This window comes from Coregonus clupeaformis, chromosome 33 (genome assembly GCF_020615455.1).
Source record: "Coregonus clupeaformis isolate EN_2021a chromosome 33, ASM2061545v1, whole genome shotgun sequence".
In the NCBI taxonomy this organism is placed as follows: Eukaryota; Metazoa; Chordata; class Actinopteri; order Salmoniformes; family Salmonidae; genus Coregonus; species Coregonus clupeaformis.
The window spans coordinates 10,112,618-10,131,335 of record NC_059224.1 but is presented as its reverse complement, the minus strand read 5'-3'; the positions used below and the strand labels follow the sequence as shown (position 1 = coordinate 10,131,335).

Below are 18,718 nucleotides of genomic sequence, written 5' to 3'. Positions count from 1 at the left end.
TGGAGGAGGTGTGGGCAAACCTCCTCTCTCCCATCGCCTCAAGGTGTCCATCACCCCTTGCATGGCGGTGCCCAGGTCCTGGATCATGGCTGCTTGGTGGATTACGCGCTCCTCCAGTGATCCCGTTGGCACCGCCGATCCTGCTGACTCCATGATGGTGTGTTATTCTGTCAGGGGCGACGTGTATGCGGTGAGTGAAGTCAAGCGCAGGACACAGAGATACTAGCAGATGTACTTTACTAATAGTAAAGAACATACAAAACAAAACTCCAACCAGGGAGGAAAACAAATACACATACGACAAAACAGCAATGCCGAATACAGCCTAGACACAAAACAATAACACACAATACCAAACGAGAGACATGGGTAAATATAGGGACTACAATCAAACATAATAGACAACAGGTGTAACCACTCAAGACAGAACAAGACAAACACCGAAACATCGATCGGCAGTAGCTAGTACTCCGGGGACGACGAACGCCGAAGCCTGCCCGAGCAAGGAGGAGGAGCAGCCTCGGCAGAATCCGTGACAGAATGATTTATTTCAGCTTTTATTTCTTTCATCACATTCCCAGTGGGTCAGAAGTTTACATACTCTCAATTAGTATTTGGTAGCATTGCCTTTAAATTGTTTAACTTGGGTCAAACGTTTCGGGTAGCCTTCAACAAGCTTCACACAATAAGTTGGGTGAATTTTGGCCCATTCCTCCTGACAGAGCTGGTGTAACTGAGTCAGGTTTGTAGGCCTCCTTGCTCGCACACGCCTTTTCAGTTCTGCCCACACATTTTCTATAGGATTGAGGTCAGGGCTTCGTGATGGCCACTCCAATACCTTGACTTTGTTGTCCTTAAGCCATTTTGCCACAACTTTGGAAGTATGCTTGGGGTCATTGTCCATTTGGAAGACCCATTTGCGACCAAGCTTTAACTTCCTGACTGATGTCTTGAGATGTTGCTTCCATATATCCACATAATTATCCTTCCTCATGATGCCATCTATTTTGTGAAGTGCACCAGTCCCTCCTGCAGCAAAGCACCCCCACAGCATGATGCTGCCACCCCTGTGCTTCACGGTTGGGATGGTGTTCTTTGGCTTGCAAGCGTCCCCCTTTTTCTTCCAAACATAATGATGGTCATTATGGCCAAACAGTTCCATTTTTGTTTCATCAGACCAGAGGACATTTCTCCAAAAAGTACGATATTTGTCCCCATGTGCAGTTGCAAACCGTAGTCTGGCTTTTTTTATGGTGGTTTTGGAGCAGTGGCTTCTTCCTTGCTGAGCGGCCTTTCAGGTTATGTCGATATAGGACTCGTTTTACTGTGGATATAGATACTTTTGTACCTGTTTCCTCCAGCATCTTCACAAGGTCCTTTGCTGTTGTTCTGGGATTGATTTGCACTTTTCGCACCAAAGTATGTTCATCTCTAGGAGACAGAACGCATCTCCTTCCTGAGCGGTATAACGGCTGCATGGTCCCATGGTGTTTATACTTGTGTGCTATTGTTTGTACTATGTACCTTCAGGCGTTTGGAAATTGCTCCCAAGGATGAACCAGACTTGTGGAGGTCTACAAAAAAAAATTCTGAGGTCTTGGCTGATTTCTTTTGATTTTCCCATGATGTCAAGCAAAGAGGCACTGAGTTTGAAGGTAATTATAAGTGAAATAATCTGTCCGTAAACAATTGTTGGAAAAATTACTTGTGTCATGCACAAAATAGATGTCCTAACCGACTTGCCAAAACTATAGTTTGTTAACAAGATATTTGTGGAGTGGTTGAAAAACAAGTTTTAATGACTCCAACCTAAGTGTATGTAAACTTCCGACTTCAACTGTACCTGATGGTTTGGATTTGTGTGTGATAGATACTGTAGCTGTTTATCTGGTTAAAATAAATAAAAAGATGAAGTGGATGATGTAACAGTTTTTCTTCCATTGGAGAAACATGCTGTGATATATGCTATATCAGTCTTCGCTGGGCTTTTCTATACTCATTAAAAATCTCTGGTCACATTTTTATGATACAGTTGACATCTATCTGCAGGGGGGCTGGGTATGAAGGGAAAATAGATCCCTTTCAAGTGTAAAATTATATTTATGTAATGGCGGCATTGCCTTGAAATTCATAACTGTGAAAATATGGAACATGTAAGATGAAGTTCTTAGTTTTAATGACTTGGCTGCGATTATGAAGACTAGCTGATTTTAAAAAAAAGCATATTATATGAACACTACGTTATTAATTAAGAAAAAAGAATAATAAGAAAGCACTTCTAGCCTCTGTTATATGGTATATGGTCTCTAACTGAATGTTGCAGTTTACTGGTGCCTTGAATACTCCATGTCCATTTTAATAAAAACAAACAAATCAAAGTGTGTTTCATCCTCACATTTTTGGAACCCCCCCATCCCATAATAACAAGTTTTCATTGTCAGTAGTATTTAAGATCTTGGATCCCGGGTTACATAATTATTGGAGCTCATAATTGCGGTAAATGAATTACATGGGGAGCATCTGTGAAGGATTGAGAGGAGTAATTTTCTAAGAACTTCAAAAGTTCTGTCTCTGTGTGAGGCTTTTGAAGTGTTTCTCTCTCCCGTCAAGCGCCTTAATGGGCCAATTGCAACCATCGAAGGCCACCAGATTATCGCCATCTGACCTCTAGTTAAACCATCAATACGTGCTAAAATGACCTGCACAGCTGATCTCAATTGCAACCAACATTGGCCAGCGATTTCCCGCTCCCTAATGCGGATGTCGAGATTATCTTTTAGTCTTGATTGCAGCCAACATTTTCCAAGACTATTTCACCCTCTGGTTGGTATTGTCATCAGAAAACAACTTAATCCTACTTTATGAGCAAACTAACGGTGATTTATCTATTTGACAATCATTCCATACAACTGAAATAAAGTATTTCCTCGTTTACCACAGTAAATCTACTATGGCAATTTACCCGACACGTTGTATGAATGGAAAACTAATGTTGATGCTGTAGCCAACTCTTATTATTTTAAATAATTAAATACAACCGCTTTTAAAAGAAACTTGTCTGATATGGTCATTTCTTATCAAGATTGGGGTTAAAATATCCCCGGACAGTCCATATTTGAAATGTGTAACTAATCGTGTTTGAGTTATATCATCTAAATTTTTTTATCAACTGAAAATGAAGTCTGTAAAGTTATTTCGAATGCCAAATATTCTATTATTTTGACATTTAAGGTGAAACGTTTGAATGAAATATAAGCCTACTACTTCTATATTCTTATACTCTAATAAGTATTTTTACATTCATCAGCCTTACGGTTTCTGATGCTCCTGGCGGGAGTAGAGAATCTAGACCAGCTGTCTGGTTTCATAATCACATGACACGGTAACAACAAGAGCTCAACTGATCTACTGGTTTATCCTTGTGGGTTTTTCGTTGCAATCAAGCTTAGTTTAGCCTGCAGGTGCATGTAATTTCCTGCTAGTAGCGTTTTAAGAAATCCTGCAGTAACCTGTAGGACTGCGTGAAGTTCTGCCAGTTAGTTGCAATCAAGACACCATATCTCTTTCATGTCACAATCAGAGGCATCAGATTCAACGGCTTTAACGAAGCACAAACCTGACCATTAATGTAATCAGAAAAGCATTAGAAAACTGAAAACCTGGCAGAGTACTGAAAAGAGTCAAGGGGTACAGTGGGGAAAAAATGTATTTAGTCAGCCACCAATTGTGCAAGTTCTCCCACTTAAAAAGATGAGAGAGGCCTGTAATTGTCATCATAGGTACACGTCAACTATGACAGACAAAATGAGGAAAAAAAATCCAGAAAATCACATTGTAGGATTTTTAATGAATTTATTTGCAAATTATGGTGGAAAATAAGTATTTGGTCAATAACAAAAGTTTCTCAATACTTTGTTATATACCCTTTGTTGGCAATGACACAGGTCAAACGTTTTCTGTAAGTCTTCACAAGGTTTTCACACACTGTTGCTGGTATTTTGTCCCATTCCTCCATGCAGATCTCCTCTAGAGCAGTGATGTTTTGGGGCTGTCGCTGGGCAACACGTACTTTCAACTCCCTCCAAAGATTTTCTATGGGGTTGAGATCTGGAGACTGGCTAGGCCACTCCAGGACCTTGAAATGCTTCTTACGAAGCCACTCCTTCGTTGCCCGGGCGGTGTGTTTGGGATCATTGTCATGCTGAAAGACCCAGCCACGTTTCATCTTCAATGCCCTTGCTGATGGAAGGAGGTTTTCACTCAAAATCTCACGATACATGGCCCCATTTATTCTTTCCTTTACACGGATCAGTCGTCCTGGTCCCTTTGCAGAAAAACAGCCCCAAAGCATGACGTTTCCACACCCATGCTTCACAGTAGGTATGGTGTTCTTTGGATGCAACTCAGCATTCTTTGTCCTCCAAAAACGACGAGTAGAGTTTTTACCAAAAAGTTATATTTTGGTTTCATCTGACCATATGACATTCTCCCAATCCTCTTCTGGATCATCCAAATGCACTCTAGCAAACTTCAGACGGGCCTGGACATGTAATGGCTTAAGCAGGGGGACACGTCTGGCACTGCAGGATTTGAGTCCCTGGCGGCGTAGTGTGTTACTGATGGTAGGCTTTGTTACTTTGGTCCCAGCTCTCTGCAGGTCATTCACTAGGTCCCCCCGTGTGGTTCTGGGATTTTTGCTCACCGTTCTTGTGATCATTTTGACCCCACGGGTGAGCTCTTGCGTGGAGCCCCAGATCGAGGGAGATTATCAGTGGTCTTGTATGTCTTCCATTTCCTAATAATTGCTCCCACAGTTGATTTCTTCAAACCAAGCTGCTTACCTATTGCAGATTCAGTCTTCCCAGCCTGGTGCAGGTCTACAATTTTGTTCTGGTGTCCTTTGACAGCTCTTTGGTCTTGGCCATAGTGGAGTTTGGAGTGTGACTGTTTGAGGTTGTGGACAGGTGTCTTTTATACTGATAACAAGTTCAAACAGGTGCCATTAATACAGGTAACGAGTGGAGGACAGAGGATCCTCTTAAAGAAGAAGTTACAGGTCTGTGAGAGCCAGAAATCTTGCTTGTTTGTAGGTGACCAAATACTTATTTTCCACCATAATTTGCAAATAAATTCATAAAAAATCCTACAATGTGATTTTCTGGGGGAAAATTGGTGGCTGACTAAATACTTTTTTCCCCCACTGTATATATATATATATATATATATATATATATATATATATATATATAGAGAGAGAGAGAGAGAGAGACTGTATATAATATCCTTTTAAGATAGTAAATTGACCACAAGTAGTTAAATAACCCACAGAGTCTCTGTATGGAGAGTGGGACTGAAAGATTGATTGTCAGATGAATTAAGACTTTTCTTGTATTTGTGCTTTGGATTGGAGGAATGTGAAAAGCCGTCATTATCATGTGTTAGTTTCAGAGAGAGAGAGAGAGAGTCTGGTGAAAGAGTATACTTATATCCACATGAAGATTCATTTACACTGATACTGAACAAATTATGCAACCAGATACCTCTCCAGCTACAGTACCTCAAAGGTGACAAAGTAATCAACCAACTACATCTCACTGATGCACACACGTATACATATCGGTAAGTCATTTGATTTAAAAAGACGATAGGGTCTTCAGTACCCTGACGGTTTAGTCTGTCCCTGATTAAACATGATTCAATATTTCAACTTTGTTGCTAAATCCATACCAGCCTCATTTTGCAACGCCATGCACAGTCTCTCTTGCTATACTAGACTATTATCATCCCCAAATACATATTTCATTGCCACCCTCATCACCTGGGGACCTGTCCCAGACTAACGCAGTGAAAATCGACTAAATCAGGATTTTAGTGGAGCCTGTGGAGCATTATACAAAAATGACAAGTTGACACATTGATTGGAGATTGGCTTGTTTTCAAAATAATTTAATTGTTCTTAGGGTAGTGTTAACAGAATGAGAAGTCAATATTTAATAATAATAAATATGTAAGAGAGAAGAGTTTAGCCTAGGGCTATATCAAGTATCTCAATCTCATTTGTATTAAGTACTGTCTATTTCAAACTACCATATGTATCCTCTGGTGAACAAGTTCTCTCAACATAACTCCTAACCTCCCACAATAATGTAGCAAGGTCATAACTTCCATCAATAAATACTCTGACAATTGAAATAAATAGCAAACGGTAACATATTACTCATAAAATACTACATACAGTGCATTCGGAAAGTATTCAGGCCCCTTGACTTTTTCCACATTTTGTAACGTTTATTCTAAAATGGATTAAAGAAAAAATGTTCCTCATCAATCTACACACAATACCCGAGATCCAGAGTTCCTCTGTGGAGATGGGAGAACCTTCCAGAAGGACAACCATCTCTGCAGCTCCACCAATCAGGCCTTTATGGTAGAGTGGCCAGATGGAAGACACTCCTCAGTAAAAGGCACATGACAGCCCGCTTAGAGTTTGCCAAAAGGCACCTAAAGGACTCTCAGACCATGAGAAACAAGATTCTCTGGTCTGATGAAACCAGGATTGGATTTGGCCTGAATGCCAAGCGTCACGTCTGGAGGAAACCTGGCACCATCCCTACAGTGAAGCATGGTGGTGGCATCATGCTGTGGGGATGTTTTTCAGCGGCAGGGACTGGGAGACTAGTCAGGATCGAGGCAAAGATGAATGGAGCAAAGTACAGAGAGATCCTTGATGAAAACCTGCTCCAGAGCGCTCAGGACCTCAGACTGGGGCGAAGGTTCACCTTCCAACAGGACAACGACCCTAAGCACACAGCCAAGACAACACAGGAGTGGCTTCGGGAAAAGTTGGCCCAGCCAGAGCCCGGACTTGAACCCGATCAAACATCACTGGAGAGACCTGACAATAGCTGTGCAGCGATGCTCCCCATCCAACCTGACAGAGCTTGAGAGGATCTGCAGAGAAGAATGGGAGAAATTCCCAAATACAGGTGTGCCAAGCTTGTAGCATCATACCCAAGAAGACTCAAGGCTGTAATCGCTGCCAAAGATGCTTCAACAAAGTACTGAGTAAAGGGTCTGAATACTTATGTAAATGTGATATTTCAGTTGTTGTTTTTATACATTTGCTAAAATTTCTAAAAACCTGTTTTTGCTTTATCATTATGGAGTATTGTGTGTAGATTGATGAGAAAAAAAAGAAGATTTTTTGTTTTTGTTTTTAGAATAAGCCTGTAACGTAAAGAAATGTGGAAAAGGTCAAGGGGTCTGAATACTTTCCGAATGCACTGTAAATATATTACGTGAGGGCTCATTTTCTCATTTGAAGTAAGGCAATAAATAATCTCTTATACTTTCAATAGCATAGCATAGAGCTGTAGTTAAACCCAGAAATACTATACTACTGTGTTGAGGGCTCACTTGTAAAAGAGACCTGGGTCTCAATGTGAACTTCCCTGTGTAAATGAAGTTTAAATAAAATAAGGTAACATATCCTGCATAAATACATTTCATCAAGTGCTCACTTGGAGTAGGGGTGAAGTTGTTTAGTCTTAGCCTTCTTGGAGAGTCCAACCCTGATGGGACGTGTGCATGTTTTCAGAGGCTCCAATCTCTTGGGCTGCTCAGGCTTTCCTGAAGGCAAGGAGACAAGAATAAATACCTTATACTGTACTGTACTTATGTGTGTGAACAGGCTACCACCTGCTGCATGCAGTGTAGTGTACAATATCTAGGCCTAACTCCAATTAACAGGCCAGATACACTACCAGTCAAAAGTTTGGACACACCTACTCATTCAAAGATTTTTCTTTATTTTTACTATTTTCTACATTGTAGAATAATAGTGAAGAAATCACAACTATGAAATAACACACATGGAATCATGTAGTAACCAAAAAAGTGTGGACTTGGTCTTTTACCAAATAGGGCTATCTTCTGTATACCCCCCTACCTTGTCACAACACAACTGATTGGCTCAAATGCATTAAGAAGGAAAGAAATTCCACAAATTAACTTTTAAGAAGGCACACATGTTAATTGAAATGCATTCCAGGTGACTACCTCATGAAGCTGGTTGAGAGAATGCCAAGAGTGTGTAAAGCTGTCATCAACGCAAAGTGTGGCTATTTGAAGAATCTAAAATCTCAAATATATTTTGATTTAACACTTTTTTGGTTACTACATGATTCCATATGTGTTATTTCATAGTTTTGATTTCTTCACTATTATTCTACAATGTAGAAAATAGAAAAATAAAGAAAAATCTTTGAATGAGTAGGTGTGTCCAAACTTTTGACTGGTACTGTATGTTAGAGAGCTGCTGTCAATAGCATCATGCTCCAAGAGCAGTAAAAGGCCTCAGTGAGTAAATAAATAACTCAAATTACTGAAACGCCTTACTTCAACTAAAATATTTTACAACCTGCTGATTTTTAACAAAATACTCAGCTCAGAGTGGGGATGTGTAACCTACTTTGGTTTAACTGGTCCAGGCATGGGAGAAACATGAACGCAGGAGACCACAGCTTGCATTTCTCGTCTGCTCCTTGCCCCCTGGGGTGATCTTTCGACACAATCCAATAATATTACCGTCATGTTAAGGCAGGATTACTCTGTTCGTGTTTTGATAAGCTTTCACTGTCCCCACAAAAAAAAAAAATATATATATATATGGCTGTGTTTTATTGCCATAGTTGTATGTCATTTTGGAACGTGTATTGATAGTCTGCAAATTGACAACACAAGAAGAAGAAAAAAACGTCCGATAGGTGTCTGATTGACGCAATAAAAATTACAATTACAATCATAAGTACTCAGTTAACATTCTTGCTAGGGTTACATCAATAAACTTGTTTTCGGAGACGTCTTTATGCAAGACATTTATCTAGAGAGTGAAGTTTCAGACCAAGGCCTTTTGTTAAATGTCAAATCACACCAACCTTTGTGCTTGACTGAAGAGTACATGGAGTCCTCTCCCTCTGTGCCGTGATGGCTGCATTCAAGAGGCACCTCCTGCTCACAGTCAAGGCCCCCAGTGGTACATGTAGTTTCTGGTTCTGCTTGATATGTTTTCAGACCGTGGTCATCATCTCTCATTGATGTGCTTCCACGTGGTTCCTCTTCCACTGCATCCTGGCTGCTTGGACGGTCACTACTGCTCCATCTAGTAGATGAGAGCGATAATACTTTATTAAAGGGATAGTTCGGGATATGAAGGAAGTTGGAGGTCGTTTAACGTGCCAACGCTAGCTAGCTTAGCGCAAAGCTAGCTGATCCCAAAGACTTCCGGTTATTGCGCTAACGCTAGTTAGAATTGGCTCGCGAAACTACCTCTAACTTTCTTCATACTGGATGCAGAGACATAAAAATGGTCTCCTGGAGTTCACTATCCCTTTAATCCCCAAGGGGAAATGAGTTAATCATACAGTAACAATAATAAAAACAATAGAAACACTCACGTCATTAAATCAGTGTTGTCCTTCTCAGCTCCAGGATCCCTGACGCTGCACAGTTCAGACGTTGCTCTTTCGGATGATTGATAACCTGCCTCGTCACTGATCTCGAAATACAAACTGAGCTCTTCCATGACCATGTCGAACCTCTCCTTTATTTCAAACTCTGGGAAGTCGTGGCTTTCAGAGACCGGATGGATGTTTTTGTCAGAGGTGAGATAGGGGAGTTTTGCCTGAGGGGGAGAATCACACTGAGAAGTTCCACAGAGAAGAGTAGAAGTCTGGCAAGGCATTTCCGGACTCAATGATGGAGAGATTTGGGGTGAGATAAAGTCGGGGATAGGGACTTCATTAAACCTGGTGTTTTCACAGTGGAAAAAGCCCCTCTCAGCTTCCTCTTGGCACTGGTCCTCTTCTTCCTCTGCTATGTCCTCTTCATCACTCACTCCTGAGTGCATAGTGCCACCAGCACCGTGGTGTTGGAACTCAGTTTTAAATGTTTGACTGGGCGAGCTGCTGAGGAGAGGGCTGTGCTCCAGGCCATTGCTGTCAAGGGGAGAGAGCTGGATCTTTTCAAACGTGTCAAACCCAACTGGCACACAGTCAGAGAGGATGTGTGCCACAGATGGCATGACTGAGGCTGATTGGTCCTCCTCTCGGTCCCGTACTGTGTCATCCTCTGGGTTAGAATCTGATCCTGGGACGACAGCATCGTTGGGTACTGAGGTGAAAGGGACCACATTATTGTTTTCAATCTTGAGTAGTGCTTTGGTTCCGTCGGTGTGATCAACTGCTGGACCCTCCTTGGCAGCCTGCAAGAGAACAGTTCCAGGTGTAGCTTCTACAGGAAGGTGGAGTATTGGTATGTCTGCAATTTTGCAGAGTTCTCCTTCGGCCCAGTTGTTGATCCACTCACCAGTCATTGCACCTATGACCCCTGTGCTTAGAATGTCACAGCGAGTTATCATTCCAAGTTCCTTGTTCACTGACTTGACATGCAGGTCAGCTTCTGTAACACTGTCACCGTTTTCCTCCATTATCCCATTCAGAACTGCACACTCAGATGGCAAACTAACAGTTTCATGTGTCTTTAGATAGTCTTTAATGGTAGAAACCTGGCCAGCTGGGTCCCATTCCTCACAAAGGTGTTTTGCTGTGTCAGAACTTACTTTGCTTCCCTCTTCAGCATCATAACTCTCTTCATGGACAGGAGTGCTGCTGAGAAGTGGCTCCCAATGATGGATCCCCTGGCTGCTTGAGTCATGTTCCTCTGTTGTGCAGCTGCACTGTTCCACCGATAACTGACAGGTGTCCTCATATTCACCTTTGAGTTGGGTTCCATTTTGAGCATCAAAATGACAAGAGAGCTCCAAAGTAGCATTCCTGACGTATTCAGCAGTCCTCAGGAGGAAATCTTCTTGTTGTGGTGGGTGGAGAGGAAACCTGGTATTCTCTGGTTGTGTTGGGTGGAGAGGAGACGTGGTATCTTCTGGTTGTAGTGGGTGGAGAGGAGACGTGGTATCTTCTGGCTGTGGTGTGTGGAGAGGAGACGTGGTATCTTCTGGTTGTGGGTGGAGAGGAGACATAGTATCTTCTGGTTGTGGTGGGTGGAGAGGAGACGTGGTATCTTCTGGTTGTGGGTGTAGAGGAGACGTGGTATCTTCTGGTTGTGGTGAGTGGAGAGGAGACGTAGTATCTTCTGGTTGTGGGTGGAGAGGAGACGTGGTATCTTCTGGTTGTGGTGGGTGGAGAGGAGACGTGGTATCTTTTGGTTGTGGGTGGAGAGGAGACGTGGTATCTTCTGGTTGTGGTGGGTGGAGAGGAGACGTAGTATCTTCTGGTTGTGGTGGGTGGAGAGGAGACGTAGTATCTTTTGGTTGTGGGTGGAGAGGAGACGTGGTATCTTCTGGTTGTGGGTGTAGAGGAGACGTGGTATCTTCTGGTTGTGGTGAGTGGAGAGGAGACGTAGTATCTTCTGGTTGTGGGTGGAGAGGAGACGTAGTATCTTCTGGTTGTGGTGGGTGGAGAGGAGATGTGGTATCTTTTGGTTGTGGGTGGAGAGGAGACGTAGTATCTTCTGGTTGTGGTGGGTGGAGAGGAGACATGGTATCTTTTGGTTGTGGTGGGTGGAGAGGAGACGTGGTATCTTCTGGTTGTGGGTGTAGAGGAGACGTGGTATCTTCTGGTTGTGGGTGGAGAGGAGACGTGGTATCTTTTGGTTGTGGGTGGAGAGGAGACGTGGTATCTTTTGGTTGTGGGTGGAGAGGAGACGTGGTATCTTCTGGTTGTGGTGGGTGGAGAGGAGACGTAGTATCTTCTGGTTGTGCTGGGTAGAGAAGAGACGTCGTATATTCTGGATGTGGTGGGTGGAGAGGAGACATAGTTTCTAGAGTCACTCTGTCGATGTCACAGCAAACTGCATGTTCGGTTACACTTGCTATCTTGTTGCGATTAACATCAGCTGGCTTTTGACAGAGGCCTGTTGAAACCGACAGTTTCTGAGTTGTGCTGTGATCAACACCCAGTTCACACAAAGTTTCAGCTGTCACCGTGCCAACAGCGTGCCCCCACGTTGCTTCACGGAGATCATCATGCTTAAGAACCATCTTGATCTCAGCCCCATCACTCAGTACATGACTGTCTAATACCGTATAACAAGTGACAACGGAGCCATCTACATATTCAACTACTGTCTCAGCTGCGGCAGAGCTGTCATTATGCATGAAGTCCTCCTTGTTAACTTGGGCTTTTGCTTCTCTATTGCAGACATCTGCATTTTCTCTCACATCATTCTGCAATCTGGCTTCATTTCCCTCGTGTTTTTTCACTCCTGTAAAGTTCCCAAAAGGGTCCATTTCAGCACGAGAGCCAGATGACTCGCAGTCCTCTCTGTAATCACTGGGTAAAGGGTAACGCCTGGCCTCTTTCTCATTGCAGATACTTTGATTGAATCCATATTTATCCTCATTCTGAATCTGATGATTATTTTCACCTTCAGTAGATCCTTTGATGAAGCCCATGCTGTAAATGGCTGAATTCAGAGCCAGGCTTTCACAGGTGTAATCAGGTTCTTCAGTGCCGTCACTCATACTTGAGCTGTGGTCGGTTACTGGGATGCGGCTGTCACCATTTTGTTCAGTCATTGCTTCTTCATCTGCTGAGGGACTAGTACCGGTGAGAGTGCATTCGAGTGATTTCCCAGGCTGATTGAAATCATAACTTGAGGATGTATCAGTTGTTGTGTCATCAGAAGTGTGAGACTTTGCTGACGCACACCCTGCTTCATTTCTATAGTGAAAGCTGTAAGAAGAGGTGCCTGTTTCACTAAGTGGATCATGTTGCTCATCTACCCCTTGACATAGACCTTGAGAGTCTCTCTCTGTACTGTGAGGACTGATTACACATGACCCTGCGCTTGTCTGATTATCTCTGAGAGCTGTACTCTCCTCTTTTCCCATTTCTTCACAATCAAATCCTGTCACTGTGAATTTGAGATATTCATGGTCAGATTCAACTCTATATGTTTTGTCCTCCTGAAAAATAGGCCTATTCTGCAGTGATGCGATACCGTCGTTGTTCCGGAAACTCAACGGTTCCGGGAATTCGAAATGGGTTTTGCAACTGTGTTTGTTTGTTATTGTGCAATCTGTCCTTGGTCGTTTAGGAGACAATGGAGCAGTATCTTCCTCAATGGGAAACCAGCCATCTTGTGTGTGTTTATCCATTCCTTTTTTTATCCACTAAACCTAAAACAAAGACAGATTTACTGTCAACCTATGTTTTTATTCCTAAGAATACACATTGAGTAAGATATGTTGTTTATAAAGTGTGTTTGGCATATCAAAGATTAAATTCATATGAGAAACACACTGATAGACTGACGAGTTAATGATTATAGATTTAAAAGCAAAGGAAATCTTTTGTAGCTTCTTATTTCAATATGGTTGATAAATTACATATAGGCTTACAGCAAGTGCAATACATTTGGCCAGCTAAATGGAATACAACATTACTGTATGCTTTGATAGCAACTGTATACTTCTTTCAGCATTTACAACCACATGCTGAAAATGGAGCTATGCACCCTGAAAATCCATCAAAGCAGTTGTTGATTCCTGTGACTCACCTTTCAGTGAAACCAAATCTCAACAGATGAAAGGTACTTCACCATAAACCTTCAAAGCAAAATACATAATCTTCAGTTAGTAGATTTTAATACTGTAGCACTGAATAAACAAACGGTTCATATACATAATATATGTTTACATAACATTACAGCAGGTGAGAAACGGTTTGACTATGTAACCAATGTATCTGATTTCCATTAGTGATGAGTCTTTCGCGAACAAACGGCTCTTTTTGAACGGATCTTTTTGGTGAATGTCGGGAACCGAATCGCATCGGTGAAAGAGACGTTCATTTGGCTGCCTGATTTGCATACTGCTACTACTTTTTGACCTCAAAACAACGTTTTTCTGTAGATAAGTTACAAAATAATTCTCTAAAGGTTAATCCTCACTTCAGAAACAATAAATACTGGGGAAAGCGTGTCAATCTGGTCCAAGCTCATTTTTTTGCATACCATCTAATAATTTGGCCAAGTAAAAAATTATTTAAACGGCGCATTTCATGAACTGACATAATGGTAGCCATCTTTTGGTATTTACATCGGAGATTTGCTATTTTTTTAATGGTTCTAGTTCGATTTTAAGCATTTTCAACGAAGAGCCGTTTAGGAGCCAAAGGAGCCGGCTCACCGAAAAGACTCAGAATGCCCATCACTAATTTCCATTGCTACCTTCTGAATTGAATTAAAAAGCATTTGAATAGGCTGCCACCACAACCACATCGTTTTATTGAGGTGCACAACAAAAGGCACCGCTTTGTATTGGGTCAAAATCTAAATGTATAAAAGTATGAGCCGTTTTAGATGGATTCTGATAATAACGTCACTCTTGGCATCCCTGAGAATTTTGAGAAAATAATAGTTAGCCTACCAACCAAACTAGCTAGCTCATAATGTTGTAAATGTGTCTAGTTTGTAAAATACAAGTAGCTACCTACAATAACATACGTTTTTACAACCAGACACTTATTTGATGACTTACCAGAGAAACGTTTTACAGATTCAAGACAACATACCTTGCTAACGTTAGCTAGCTAGTCAATCATTGTTTTCATGGAAACTGGACGCTGTGATCTGTGTGGTGTTGATGCTGCTGCCAAGACGAGCTGTTTTGCTGTTTGGCGCGAAATGCCACTAGCGCGTGCGTGAGTGAGTGAATGAAGGTAAGGAAACCCTTCGCGCCAGATATGCTGTAAGAATCGATAATCAGCCAAATATTTGGTAATAGCAGCCTTTAAAAAAAAATTGCATAAAGAGATGCTTAGTTACATTATCAGTCGTTCATTTTAGACTGTTCAAATGCACTTGTTCCTTTTGAAAGCAGGACTGATTTGATAGCAGATTGATTGCATGCAGTAGGCCTACGCCTACCAACAGGATCTGGGGAATGTACTTTGATTTTAATATATTTTGCACTTTATATTCCTATCATAGCTTTTTTCTGTTGACAATGACCCGCATGAGACTGCACATTTAATCCACATCAAAATCCACCTGCTCATTCTACTTCACAGATAGCATAGGTGCAGCAGAAGGCGTATTCCTTCCTCATCTTGCGCAAGCTCCAAAAAGCATCCAACCAAAACAATGGTCCATTGCATGCCTGGCATCAACCACTCTGTGTGAGGGAGACAGGGAGAGAGAGAGTGAGAGCGAGAGAGAGAGAGAGAGAGTCGTGATACACATGGTCTGACGCTGCGCTTCATTGTATCCTCGGCGAGCGTGTGTGTGTGTGTGAAGGTCCTACTTACTTGCAGAATCCTCGGAACTGCATCGACGAGGCTAATTTCTTCCCAAGAAAACCTCACTACAGGGCTCGACAAAACGTTTGAGTAATAGTCTCTGTCCGCACATAACCCACTCTGAAGAAGAGAGCAAAGACCAATTAACTTCGCACTCTTGCAAGGTAAATAGGTTTTATTTATTGTGGATTACAGTAAAATGCAAAGGGAACCCTCCCACTTTTCAATTATGATTTGTAAAGATAATCATTATAAGTCATTCATTGCTAGATACATTATACTGCAGACTAATACAGTTGTATTCAATAAGTAGAAGGTTAGGCTAGATGTAATTTTAAATTGGGGAAGCATGTCCCAATCTTCTGAAGAGGCTATATCATAATGGATCAACAGCAGGACTGCAAATCATATAATTTCATAATGTAGGCTGTTTATTAAGAGACTGCAGAAAACAATCATGTCAGTTATGGCTCTTTGTCTCCCAAACAAATAGCCTGGTACTGAATGGGGCAGGAGTGGTTTAGCCTACTTCACTGGTTGATTTTTCAAAAACAAAAGTATCAAGAGTCCAACTAGAAAAAGGCTACATGTCAATAGTAACCAGTTAGTAGTATCCAGTTAGTGTGTGGTGTTGTTTTCATTAATTTGCCAAATGCAATATATTACATTTTAAATGCAGATGTAATGTGGCATTTTCCTCTGAGCTTTCTTTCCTCTGTTGTGGTTCTGATGTGGTGCTTAGGGGATGCTGCCACGCTCCTTGGCACGTCTGTATGCGCTCGCGCTGGCTGGGCTGGGCTGCACGCATGGAACCATTAGATTTTCCCGATGATGCTAGTTTAGAAACAAATGCATGTGTGGCATGGTGAAATGATGATAGAAACTGAAAACTGACATTTAAATGTAGATTTGTTTGTTCAACATGTTTATATCATATGTCGTTTCATCAGAGACTGATATATTTTCTTAAAACCATGCTCTTGTTTGTGGTAGTGCTAAGAAATCATGATTGCAAGATCTGCAGTGCATATGAAACATGTCATCGATAGTGCTTGTATTTATAGATCTGAGCATTTATTAATGTATGTGTGGGTATTGTACTTGGCTGGATTTTGTCTCTCAAGGTCATTCTCTATTGGAAAATGATGGAAAAGGGACATGCTGTTACATAATGTGCCTGGCCAATGTACAGAGAGAGGAGGACTGCTAGTTCATATTCGAGAATCCGCTGATGACTATGCTTTGGTTAGTGGAGTTCGGCCAGTAACCAAAAGGTCGCTGGTTTGAATCCCTGAGCCGACTAGGTGAAAAATCTGCCCTTGAGCAAGGCACTTAACCCTAATTGCCCCTGTAAGTCTCTCTGGATAAGAGTGTCTGCTAAATTACTAAAATGTACAAAGAGGTTGCTCCAGATCCTTAGAAACATGTACTTTATGTATCTATTTGGTCCTATCTCAGTGTACTGAGCGGATGACAACATGCTTCTCTCTGCAATGCACTGCAGACAGACCTCTTTGTGACCGAGTAGCACTATGTGGGTATTTTGTAATCACTAACACGACTGCAGCAGTAGATTCAGGGAATTATTTGATAAGCTGGAGTAAAGTCATTGTCAAGTAAAAGCATTGGCTAATACGCTTTGTTAGATGTGTTTCAGTTTTTTTTTTCTTCCACATCATCTCTTCTCCTTCACATCATTACATTTACATTTTTGTCATTTAGAAGACTTACAGGAGCAATAAGGGTTAAGTGTCTTGCTCAAGGGCACATCGACAGGTCTTTCACCTAGTCAGGGATTCAAACTAGCGACCTTTCGGTTACTGGCCCAACGATCTTAACCGCTAGGCTACCTGCCGCCCCAGCTCTTCTCCTCCTCCCTCCATTCACCTTTACATTGCATTTAACATCCATTCACTCATTGTCTGATGACGCTGCTGCTCTGAAATGGACCTGTAGGGTAGCGATACAGACAGTTTCATCATCAGCGTATAGCCTAGTCCGCCGCCTACGGCTCTTGGCAACGGTGCTGTGTTCGAGAGCTATGCAAAACATGAGACTGGGGCATACAGGTGCAACTCTTGGAGCAGTCTGCACTCCGCTCCTGTGAATGGAAGACCTTTTAAAGTGTCACACCTCTCAGAGTGGAGTAGCCAGGTAGTGGATGATACATGCTCATCATTGCTCACATGGGACCGATCTGTATGGTGCTGCTGCTGTCTTGAGGCCCATACTTCATTGAGAGTGACAGCACTACGGCTTGCTTCAACAATACAGCACCATCCATCCCCAGATGTTTGTCTTATGGGTAACTCTATGCTAACAACATCACAGCTTCTTCTGGAGATGTGCTTTGACTATCACTGTCAACGTGTTCACTGGTTGCTGCAATGCTGGTTCAGGAGAATGATCATCTTATCTTGTCTTACACTGCTAGGCTACTACCTTTGTATGTTCATAGCATGGTCCTGTGTGTGTGTGTGTGTGTGTTTCATAGCATGGTCCTGTGTGTGTTCATAGCATGGTCCTGTGTGTGTTCATAGCATGGTCCTGTGTGTGTTCATAGCATGGTCCTGTGTGTGTTCATAGCATGGTCCTGTGTGTGTTCATAGTATGGTCCTGTGTGTGTTCATAGCATGGTCCTGTGTGTGTTCATAGCATGGTCCTGTGTGTGTGTGTGTTCATAGCATGGTCCTGTGTGTGTTCATAGCATGGTCCTGTGTGTGTTCATAGCATGGTCCTGTGTGTGTTCATAGCATGGTCCTGTGTGTGTTCATAGCATGGTCCTGTTTGTGTTCATAGCATGGTCCTGTGTGTGTTCATAGCATGGTCCTGTGTGTGTTCATAGCATGGTCCTGTGTGTGTTCATAGCATGGTCCTGTTTGTGTTCATAGCATGGTCCTGTTTGTGTTCATAGCATGGTCCTGTGTGTGTGTGTGTGTGTGTTCATAGCATGGTCTTGTGTGTGTCCATAGAATGGTCCTGTGTGTTTGTGTTCATAGCATAGTCCTGTGTGTGTGTGTGTGTGTGTTCATAGCAAGGTCCTGTGTGTGTTCATAGAATGGTCCTGTGTGTGTTCATAGCATGGTCCTGTGTGTGTGTGTGTGTGTGTTCATAGCATACATCAAGGGAGACGTCCCAGTGCCCACCGCTATAACATACATCAAGGGAGACGTCCCAGTGCCCACCGCTATAACATACATCAAGGGAGACGTCCCAGTGCCCACCGCTATAACATATATCAAGGGAGACGTCCCAGTGCCCACCGCTATAACATACATCAAGGGAGACGTCCCAGTGCCCACCGCTATAACATACATAAAGGGAGACGTCCCAGTGCCCACCGCTATAACATACATCAAGGGAGACGTCCCAGTGCCCACCGCTATAACATACATCAAGGG

At 42.3% G+C, this 18,718-nt stretch overlaps 2 protein-coding genes across 2 annotated transcripts in view; one reads left to right on the top strand and one right to left on the bottom strand.

The window, feature by feature from the left end:
• Positions 1–7,220: 7,220 nt before the first annotated feature.
• LOC121548659 lies at positions 7,221–12,592 on the bottom strand. Its single transcript, XM_045210040.1, has 5 exons — positions 12,140–12,592; positions 9,456–11,835; positions 8,937–9,160; positions 8,471–8,560; positions 7,221–7,629 (listed from the first exon to the last, which is right to left on the bottom strand). The coding sequence occupies exons 1-2, from the start codon at positions 12,590–12,592 to the stop codon at positions 10,852–10,854; spliced, it is 1,437 nt and encodes a 478-aa protein (XP_045065975.1). The 3' UTR covers positions 7,221–7,629; positions 8,471–8,560; positions 8,937–9,160; positions 9,456–10,851.
• Positions 12,593–15,182: 2,590 nt separating this feature from the next.
• The window catches only part of LOC121548616 (visinin-like protein 1), a 63,632-nt gene continuing 60,096 nt past the window's right edge, over positions 15,183–18,718 (top strand). Inside the window, exon 1 of the mRNA XM_041860126.2 lies at positions 15,183–15,481. The gene's annotated coding sequence lies outside the window, so the exon portion shown is untranslated. The remainder of the gene's footprint in view (positions 15,482–18,718) is intronic.

Bases quoted from the DNA above. Each gene is read 5' to 3' on its own strand.
- LOC121548659 (XM_045210040.1), bottom strand. From the start codon at position 12,592: ATGACTGAACAAAATGGTGACAGCCGCATCCCAGTAACCGACCACAGC. The intron at 11,836-12,139 runs GTAGTTGAATAT...GAGTGACTCTAG, and splicing joins GCTCTGCCGCAGCTGAGACA to AAACTATGTCTCCTCTCCAC.